The sequence below is a fragment of the Phocoena sinus genome, chromosome 14, assembly GCF_008692025.1.
Source record: "Phocoena sinus isolate mPhoSin1 chromosome 14, mPhoSin1.pri, whole genome shotgun sequence".
In the NCBI taxonomy this organism is placed as follows: Eukaryota; Metazoa; Chordata; class Mammalia; order Artiodactyla; family Phocoenidae; genus Phocoena; species Phocoena sinus.
This window is the reverse complement of record NC_045776.1, coordinates 81,417,580-81,428,099: the sequence shown is the minus strand read 5'-3', so window position 1 is coordinate 81,428,099 and position 10,520 is coordinate 81,417,580. Positions and strand designations below refer to the sequence as shown.

The window sequence follows — 10,520 nt, the reverse complement described above, 5'->3', positions numbered from 1 at the left end:
CATCACCGATGTTTGGTGAAGGAAGGAGGGAAGGAAAGCAGGAAGGAGGGAAGGAGGAAAGAGCATACGAATTTAAATTAACATGGGTGAAAAACGAAGAGAGTGTTTCGTAAACTGCAAACTGCAGGACGCTTGGGAAAGTTTATTGCCACGGTAACAACCCCCAACTCTCTAAGCTGTCCGCAGTGGCTCAGAACCTGTGAACCTAGTTTGCAGGTGGGCCCCCCCTCCCTCCGCCTTTCGCCTCCAGGGCCTTGGCCACAGAGCGCGCGCCCGGGTCCTCGCGGAAACGCGCCGACCCTCCCGCCCCCGGAAGTGACGTGTCCACGGCCTAGCAACCGTTGCCAAGGAGCTCGTCTCTAGGAACTCACTAGAGCCCGGATGCCTCCGGGGGGGGGAAGTTGTTTCGTGAGGAGAATTTGAGGTAACTTCGCCAAGCCGCGGTCGGAAGCTCCCCCAAACCCCTAAGTAGGAGAGAACTCCTTCCCCTTCCCAGTGCAGCACCTCGAGAACGGAGGGGTAGCAGCAGTTCAAGCCCAACATCGGGGGTCGGCCCCTGTGGTGCCTCGCAGTGATTCGGGCGGCTCTCCCGCGGGATGAACCGCAGGGTAGCCCAGAGCAGCCCTCGCGAGGTGCCTGGGTCTGACGTGGGGTCCTCTGTCCGCTCTCGCGAGCCCCGGGGCGTGAGGGGGTGGTGGAGATACTATTTTGGGGAATCTTGGGAGGCTGCTGGTCCAGCGTGCGTGCCAGCCTGGGACCAGGGCAGCGTCGTTTCTGTGCCGAGTTGTGCCAGATAAACGCATGTCCTGGTTTCAGTTCTTTTCCCCCACCCTCTCGGGTTCTTATGTGGGTGAGTGCTTGTGAATTAGTGTGGCGACTTTCCTTTGGAAGAGGGAGAGTGATTGCTTTTGCTAATTTTAGATCGCAGAGCCCACTGGGCACAGACAACCTACCTATTCAGTACATCTTTGTCTCCTGGGAACGTTTTACTTGTTTGTCCAAGTCTTCTGGTTTTGGGAAGGGAAAAAAGAATATATATCTGTGTCATTATGTTACGTTTTGTGTATGTGTAATTTCTACATGTATATAATTTCTAAAGAGTTAAAAATTAATATATCTGTGTGTGAAGGTTGTGACGTGGACTTATACTTAAAATACTTTCAACAGTGGAAGATTTGCATCTCCAGTGTGGATTTTTATTTCATTTATGTAAAGTTTTCCTTTTATAGCTTAAAGGAAACAGTATGGAGGAAACCTCAAAATTTTAAGCCACATTGGTTATTTTTTCTACCATCTTTTGGCTTATTTTTCAAAAATAATCATTTACTCATAATTTTATCATACTTATGAGGAAATGATAATATTTTTACATTTCAATGTTAGGTATCTAGCTCCACCCACCCACTTTAAAAAACCTATTTCAGAGCAAGGTGCATGCAGCTCCAATGAATGTCTTAAATAAAATAGCATCTCTTCATTTCATGGTTAGGAGCTATTAGGGAGCACTGAAGTATTTATTCTCACTCTCTTTTTTTTTTTTTTTTTGCTGTACGCGGGCCTCCCATTGCCGTGGCCTCCCCCGTTGCGGAGCACAGACTCCGGACGCGCAGCCCCAGCGGCCAGGGCTCACGGGCCCAGCCGCTCCGCGGCATGTGGGATCCTCCTGGACCGAGGCACGAACCCGTGTCCTCTGCATCGGCAGGCGGACTCTCAACCACTGCGCCACCAGGGAAGACCTCTTTACTTCTTTTTTTAGTAGTTCATTTTTTAATTCATTTTTAAAAATAGCTACTCTAAAAAATTGCCTGTCTGCAAATTTCTACCACTTTTTCCCATACTAAACAAGTGATATCTGTGTGCAAGAAACACTAATAGCCTTGTTTAAACTGTTTCAGCAGTTAAATAATCAGGTAATCAATTTTTAAAAAAGTTATGATCTTCCTCACTGCCACTCTGTTTAGGCTTATGCTTATTTTCTGGCCTTGGGCCTGTGAACAAATTCAGTCTAGTGGAAGAAGTCACTGTTTTAGATGCAGTGGATATTCAGAGATAGAATTAGGCACAGATATGTCCTCATGGAATTTACAGTTTAGTAGAGAAGAGAAACTGTCGGTAAGTAGTACAAAACAGAAAAGTAACTCCAGGAGAGCAGTGCAGATAAAGTGGTCAGCTTGGAGGGCAAATGCTGCTATTCTGATGCAGAACTGGGGGATAGCTTGAGAAAGATCTCCTAGAGGAACTTGGATTTGGAGGACAGGGCTTGAAACATGGTTAGGATTTGCACCTCTGGAGACGGGGGAAAGGGAGAACAGTCCTAGGCAGAAAAAACAGTATTAACGGAAGGCAGAGACGGAAAAGCTATTTAGGGAGCAGTGCTTATTTCAGTCAGCTGAAGTTTGAAAGGGTGTAAGGTAACAATTGGAAATAATATTGAGAAACTGTAAATTGAGCTAGATCTTAAAGGGTCTCAAAATCCAAGAAGTTTGGACTTTATTTTGTAGGCAATGAGATGCCTACAAAATGATTTGGAATGGGAGAGGCAGAGACTGGAACTATTGAAGGCAAAGGAAATGAAGGCCTTAATTACTCAAGGGTGGCAGAGTTGATGCATCAATGTGTGAAGAGTACCTGGTGGAGGAAACCAAAATAAAACCAAAGAGCGCACCCCCAAGGCTGAAGCTTGCAGCCTCTACCCAGCTTCAGGTGGTTGTGGCCATGTACCTAGTGGGTCCAGGGTTGCCAGATCTGATTTTCCAGAGAAATTGGTAATTTGGATTAATGTGGGTTGCTAATTAAAAATATATATATATTAGAAGCATGTTTACAGGCTAACAAGTTTTTACCTCTAGGTAGAAATTGTGAAGCTGAGTGGGAGAAATGTTAATGTCGGTGGATTTTGTATTCATTTGTCCACATTAATTCAGTGTTAATTCAGATGATTGCTATCAGATGCATATACAAAAACAGGTCGTTAAATATTAACAGTATGTACTGTAGCATTCCTAATAAAGTCTGCATACTCTTTTTCTTTCAACAAAATAACCCCTTCACAGCATTTTATATGCCATGTAGAATACTTCCCATGCCTACTTCCTATGAACTTAATACTGTCTTTCTGTTGACTGTATTTTGTTAATACAGAACTTTTGTTACCAATATTGAGGAATTTTTTTCTGTATTTTTACTCTCTAGTATAAATTATAAGACCTAATTATGAGTGATCAAATCAAATTCATCGTGGACAATCTCAATAAGGAGCCTTTTAGGAAGAACTATAACTTAATCACATTTGATTCCCTGGAGCCAATGCAACTATTACAAGTTCTCAGTGATGTTCTGGCTGAGATTGACCCAAAGGTAAGAGTTTTCTTTTTCTCTGTGATGAAAAGTGTGGCAAGAAGGCCAGTTTCTGCCACTAAATATCTGTGCGTCTAGGGCAAATTATTTAACCTCTCTGGGCCTAATTTTCCATGCCTGTAAAGCTATAGATAGTAGATGATCTTTAAGGTTTCTTAATAGCTCAAAAACTAAATTATCTACTTGTACCTTATTTAGAAATTATTTGTCTACTTCCAAACATAAATAGATTTGGTCCTGGAATGAAGATGCTTTTACGAAAGGTTTTATTGTGTTGCAAGTTGGCTCACGTCTCTCATACACTGGTCTTTTCCACTGAGACTTTTTTAAGCTTGACCTTCTTAATATGAATCCTGATTGTACTTGTATGTACCCTCACTTGGAATCTGGGGGCCTCCATACTTAATCTGTTTTTGAAGAGACCATTGTGACTGTTATGCTCTAGCAGAACAATTTTGTCAGTGAGTTTAAATATTGTACTTTGTTAGATATACAATAATAACATTTTTTCAATTTCTTTGTTAGCAAGTTGTTGATATCAGAGAGGAGATGCCAGAGCAGACAGCCAAAAGGATGTTGAGCCTTCTTGGTATCCTTAAATACAAACCTCCAGGAAATGCCACGGACATGTAAGAATCTGATCAAGTGTTGCTTTCTTAGAGCTGTGCTTTAATATCCAAACCTTCACAGTCAGTCTTTCTGGCAATACCTGTCTTCCCTAAGTCAGTGGCCTCAGAAAATCACTGAATTTCAAAGTAATCTTGAATTCTTAATGTTATTTTGTCATGCAGGAGTCTTAAGTGAGTCAGTTCTTTCTCTTAATCAGAAAAGTCAGGCAAATCCATGATTCCATTTTATCATTTATCTGCCATCCTAGACAAAAACAATGACTTAAACCTGTCCAGTCAATGAAGTGAGGTATTTAGGCTGACTGTACCGGTTAATGGTTCCAAAACAACCTCCCTGTATATTCCAGTGATATATTAAAGGCCTAATTTTATGATTATTGTTAATGTGCAGACTGACTTTAGATTAGCCTTGGTTTTATCTTTTTAAAATAATCATAGAAAGCAATCAGGAAATTATAAATTGGATTTTGAGCAAATGTTACCTCTTTTCAAGGTTTACTTACAAGCCTCTGTGTGTGTGTGTGTGTTTATTTTCTTTTTATAGGAGTAACTTTCGTCAGGGTCTGGTGATTGGAAGTAAACCTGTGATTTACCCAGTGCTCCACTGGCTTCTTCAGAGGACTAATGAACTGAAGAAAAGAGCATATTTAGCTCGTTTTTTAATAAAACTTGAGGTACCAAGTGAGTTTCTTCAGGATGAAACCGTAGCTGATACCAATAAACAGGTATACAATATATAAATGGTATTTTTAAGCTATCCGTAGTGGATTTCAAGGTGCACACATTCAAATATATATTGATCTCACTTTAGTTTATTTGCTGTCTCCGTATTTCCAGTGGCATCAAAAGGTAAAATAGTTATCAGCTAATGTTCAGCTGTAATCACTTATGAAAATATTGACTTTTGCACACAAATACCTTTTTGGTGATAGAGTATGTGGATAGAAAAAAAAACCCTGAAATTTGGATCTTAGAATAATTTATTACTTAAGAATTGTGGTGCTCGCTCCGGCAGCACATATACTAAAAATTGGAATGACTCAGAGAAGGTTAGCATGGCCCCTGCGCAAGGATGACACGCAAATTCATGAAGTGTTCCATATTTTTTACTCAGCCATAAAAAGAAACGAAATTGAGTTATTTGTAGTGAAGTGGATGGACCTAGAGTCTGTCATACAGAGTGAATTAAGTCAGAAAGAGAAAAACAAATACTGTATGCTAACATATATATATGGAATCTAAAAAAAAAAAAAAAATGTTATGAAGAACCTAGGGACAGGACAGGAATAAAGATGCAGACGTAGAGAATGGACTTGAGGACACGGCGAGGGGGAAGGGTAAGCTGGGACGAAGTGAGAGAGTAGCATGGACATATATACACTACCAAATGTGAAATCAATAGCTAGTGGGAAGCAGCTGCATAGCATAGGGAGATCAGCTCGGTGCTTTGTGACCACCTAGAGGGGTGGGATAGGAAAGGTGGGAGGGAGACGCAAAAGGGAGGAGATATGGGAATATATGTATATGTATAGCTGATTCACTTTGTTATAAAGCAGAAACTAACACACCATTGTAAAGCAATTATACTCCAATAAAGATGTTTAAAAAAAAAATAAATAAGTGTGGGTTGAATAAAAAAAAAAAAAAAGAATTGTGGGTAGTTAGGATCCTGGGCTTGGGACTGCAGAATACTTTGTTGATCAGTTCTGTGACTGTATAATTTGTCATCCAAATCAGAGAGGAAAGGGGTTATCATAATTACACTGGAGCAAAAGATATAAATTGACAGTATGCCAGGCGAATTGGTACATGTGAGCACCTTCAAAGATTGTGTGTAGACAAAGAAGCCAAGCTTATGATCTCAAAGGATGTTCCAGTCAGGCAGAAGGTAGAGAAAGGACCAGGAATTTGTAATTTCAGTGTACTTTCCTCTCCAGAGTTTTGGGGTGATACTGGGTTCTGGCCTTAAGGTCTTAAAGCTCTTGACTACTCAGGATTCTGGCTGGTCTGGCTCCTGGTCCTGGGATTTCAAAGCACATTGCTGATCAAAGACTATGGAAAGAAAGAATTTAGGCTTAAGATTTCAAAGAACTTTGATTTAAAAGAAAAAAATTTGCCTCTGTTTAGTGTTTGTGCTTTTGTTCTATAGTAGGTATGTAGACCGTTTTGTGCCAGTTTGTTTTGAGTAGTCTCTCAATCTGTCTCTCCCAATAGATTATGAGATCTATGAAAACAGATATCATGTCTTATCCATCTTTGTTTTCCTCCAGAGTTTGGTAGGGTTGCTTCTATATGGTATGTGCTCAAAATTTGTATTAATCGAAACAATCAACTAAATGTTTTTTCATCCATATATTTTGGATGAAATATATTTCATCCATAGCAGTCACTCAAAATAGAGTCAGTATTGATCTCTTAAGACATTTCTAAGGTTGAAAGATTTATGCAAATAATTATGTCAAATGTTACAGTAGATGCCTTGAGAAAAGTATAGCAGAATGAGAACACTGCAGCCCCTACCTTTGAATGCTTTACATAATGTAAGAAATAGAGAGGTGTAAATATGAAATATTTTATTTTATTTTATTTTATTTATTTATTTTTTTTTTGGCGTGGTACGCGGGCCTCTCACTGTTGTGGCCTCTCCCGTTGCGGAGCACAGGCTCCGGACGCGCAGGCCCAGCGGCCATGGCTCACGGGCCCAGCCGCTCCGCGGCATGTGGGATCTTCCCGGACCAGGGCACAAACCCGTGTCCCCTGCATCGGCAGGCAGACCCTCAACCGCTGCGCCACCAGGGAAGCCCTATTATTTTATATTTTTAATTTTATTTTATTTATTGTAAATATGAAATATTTTATCCTCCCTACCCTCCCACATCAATAAATTTTTTTTTTTTTTGTGGTACGTGGACCTCTCACTGCTGTGGCCTCTCCCATTGCGGAGCACAGGCTCCGGACGCGCAGGCTCAGCGGCCATGGCTCACGGGCTCAGCCACTCCGTGGCATGTGGGATCTTCCCAGACCGGGGCACAAACCCGCGTCCCCTGCATCGGCAGGCGGACTCGCAACCACTGCGCCACCAGGGAAGCCCGCACATCAATAAATTTGATAGAAACCAATTCCTCTGGAGTAAGGTTATTTTATTTTATTTTTAAAATAAATTTATTTATTTATTTCCCTGTGTTGGGTCTTCGTTGCTGTGCACAGGCTTTCTCTAGTTGGGGCGAGTGGGGGCAACTCTTCGTTGTGGGGCTCAGACTTCTCGTTGCGGTGGCTTCTCTTGTTGTGGAGCGCGGGCTCTAGGCACGTGGGCTTCAGTAGTTGTGGCACACGGGCTCTAGAGCGCCGGCTCGGTAGTTGTGGCGCACGGGCTTAGTTGCTCCGCGGCACGTGGGATCTTCCCGGACCAGGGCTCAAACCCGTGTCCCCTGTGCTGGCAGGCGGATTCTTAAACACTGCACCACCAGGGACGTCCCTGGAGGAAGGTTATTAATAGGCTTTTACTAAACATGCCCAGCTAATTATTAATGGAAGGATTAATAATAAGACATGTTTGTCCTCGAAGCATGTTTGAAGTATATGTATAAAATGACTTACATATTTAGCCATTTAGCAGAGAGCCTAATAAAAAATGAACATTGTGGGCTTCCTTGGTGGCGCAGTGGTTGAGAGTCCGCCTGCCGATGCAGGGGACACGGGTTCGTGCCCTGGTCCGGGAAGATCCCACATGCCGTGGAGCGGCTGGGCCCGTGAGCCATGGCCGCTGAGCCTGCGCTTCCGGAGCCTGTGCTCTGCAACGGGAGAGGCCACAACAGTGAGAGTCCCGCGTACCGCAAAAAAAAAAAAAAAAAAAAAAATGAACCTTGTCTTTCTGAATGAAGAGTTTTAGAATGATTTACAGACTTGCAGAATATGATCAGTCAAGAAAAAATATTATTAATTTTCTGTCATTATCCACAAAAAGACCTATTTTAAAAAAATTTTGGCTAAGAGTTCTGAGTTTTTTCATTCCTTTAACTACTTTTTATTGCACACCTGTATTGGTTATGCACTATGCTAGGCCCTAGGAATGTAGAAGTCTCCACAAGTAATATAATTCTTATCCTCCTGACTCTCACTGTCTAAATGAGGGAGACAGACAAGTAACTAGCAATTATAATTTTATATGATATTTACTCTGATATCATGGTACTCTGATATGGAATAGGTACAGGGCTAGAGAAGGCTTCTTTGAGGATAGTGGTGTCTGTGCTGAGACCTGAAGGATTAATAGGAGCTATCCTGGCAAATGTTGAGGGAGTCATAGAGTATTCTCAGAGGGAATAGTGTATGTAAAGTGAAGGTGGAATATTCCAGGGATTGAAAGAAGATCAACAAAGCTAGTGAATAGAGTGTTAGTTAGGGAAGTAACCAGAGAAGTCTTTAGAGGCCAGATTATATACACCAACTTTTTTTGTGTCCTGTATAAATGTTTAAGGATATATTTAAATGCTGTTCTATACCGATTAAGTAATCACTTTAATAGATAACCTGATTAAGAAAAGCCTACTGGATCTAGTCACTGGTTTATAATTTTTTAACTTGTTCTTTTAGTATGAAGATTTGATGGAAGCCTTTAAAGCTTTGCATAAAGAATGTGAGCAGCTCAAGACATCTGGATTTTCTACAGCAGAAATAAGAAGGGTAAAGGAAAAAAACATAATAACCATTTCTGGGGGAACTTGAATTAAATTCAGTATGAGTCTTAAGATTATGTGGAAACTAGTGATAGCAAATGGCAAATTTTCTTTTGTAGGACCTTTGCTGATTCTTTACTGAAGAAATTAATGAGGCCAGGGTAAATTCATAATTAGTTCTTATGTACTATATAGACCATTACCATGGATTAAAAGCAATTAAAATTTGGGTCTTTATCTAATATATATATATGATATAGAAAAAAATATATATATGTGTGTGTGTATTTGGGATCATGCTATACATAATTATTTGTTTTTTTAATCATTACATGGGAGTATATTCCCATTGTTATCTTTCTACAGTATGATTTTTCATGACTAAATTTATATTAATTAATTATTAATATTTAATATTCTGTGGTATGGATAGTCTAACAATTTTTGGTGTTTTGTTTTCATTTTTTGCTGTCATAGATAATGCTGTGATTATCTTCTACATAAATTTATTTGGGGATACCTGCGATTGTTTCCTTAGAGTAAATTCCTAGAAGTAGAATTGCTTATTAAAGCATATGAGAATTTTTAGGACTTTTGATGTATGTTACTTAGTGTTCTCCAAAAAATGTCTTTATATTCTTGCTAGGTGTGTAAGTTCTTTCTCTAAATAATTGCTAATTCTCACTTTCATGGATTTTGTATTTTTAGAAATCACATCTTTATCTTCTCATTCAAACAGGAAACATTAGAAGTTGCTTCCTCAGGGAGCCTTCCCTGATTCCCTAGATAGATTAGTTCCCCCCAGTTCTTTCTGTTTCATAACACTCATTACACTTATGATTATTTTAATGCCTGTCTTACCAACTGTATTTAAACCCAGTGAGGGCAGGGGCCATGTCTACATATCTTGTTCACCACAGTGTCCCCAGTGCCTATCACAGTGCCCTGCATGTGGGAGGTTCTCAATAAGAGTTTGAGAATGTATGTATGAATGTATAAGAAATGAAAGATGAACTCACATCTAATGGAAAAGAAAGACCCATAAGTAGATAGTTATCACAAAGTATGGAATAAAAGTGATGTCTATCTATGGTTCCTCAATTATGTCATGTGAGTAAACTAAAATGATAAAATAACTTAGCGTCTGTGATTTTAATTTTATTAATTATTACCAAAGTATTTTTCAACATATTCTTTGTAAAGAAGTATGATTAAGCAAAAATAGAAAATAATTCACTCAAAATGCCATGCTCTAGTGATAACTGCTACTGATATGTTAGTGAATATATTTAATATATTTTTCTTGGTATTGTATTATATATAAATGTTATAATCTGCTTCTTTCAAGTAATGTCATATCATGACTTTTTCTCATGTCATTCAACATTCTTCATGATTTTTAGTGATTTTCATTGTGTTGTGCCATAATTTACTTAATAATACTCAGACATTTGGGTCATTTCCAAATTTTAGATATAATTGACATCTATGAGGATCTTTATGGATTCCCAGAGGGGAAATTACTGAGCCAGAATGCATACACATTTATTTTAAGACTTTTGATATTGTTCTTCAATATAATGCCACCAGTAGTAACAGTGCCTGTTTCCCCAAATCCTGTCAGTACTGACTACCGTATATATTTTTCCTTTTATTATTACTGTGAGAGTTAGCCTATTAGTTTTTTGGGTTAGGAAGGATTTTTTGTTTGTTTGTTTTCACTAGAAACTATTGTGGAGCTGGTTAAAAGACATTTTTGAAATCTTTATTTTTAGAAAGGGAATTGGTTAATTGACAAAACCAGATACAAATTTATGTCTTGAAAACACCATAGCCTTAAAAATAATATTGGTGGAAA

The 10,520-nt window shown here is 39.5% G+C and overlaps 1 protein-coding gene and 1 non-coding gene across 5 annotated transcripts in view; both read left to right on the top strand.

Annotated features, from left to right (window-relative positions):
• Positions 1–320: 320 nt before the first annotated feature.
• The window catches only part of IFT81 (intraflagellar transport 81), an 86,410-nt gene continuing 76,210 nt past the window's right edge, over positions 321–10,520 (top strand). Inside the window, exons 1-5 of one of the 4 annotated variants that reach the window (XM_032603590.1) lie at positions 321–424; positions 3,193–3,357; positions 3,883–3,986; positions 4,531–4,711; positions 8,580–8,669. In XM_032603590.1, coding sequence (XP_032459481.1) covers positions 3,214–3,357; positions 3,883–3,986; positions 4,531–4,711; positions 8,580–8,669 — 519 coding nt within the window. In that variant the 5' untranslated portion in view covers positions 321–424; positions 3,193–3,213. Of the gene's footprint in view, positions 425–506; positions 851–3,192; positions 3,358–3,882; positions 3,987–4,530; positions 4,712–8,579; positions 8,670–10,520 lie in introns of those variants that run through there. The other 3 variants (XM_032603593.1, XM_032603592.1, XM_032603591.1) reach the window with 3 other exon arrangements.
• LOC116739384 lies at positions 4,986–5,093 on the top strand. Its single transcript, XR_004345561.1, has one exon. It is a non-coding gene; the product is annotated as a U6 spliceosomal RNA (small nuclear RNA).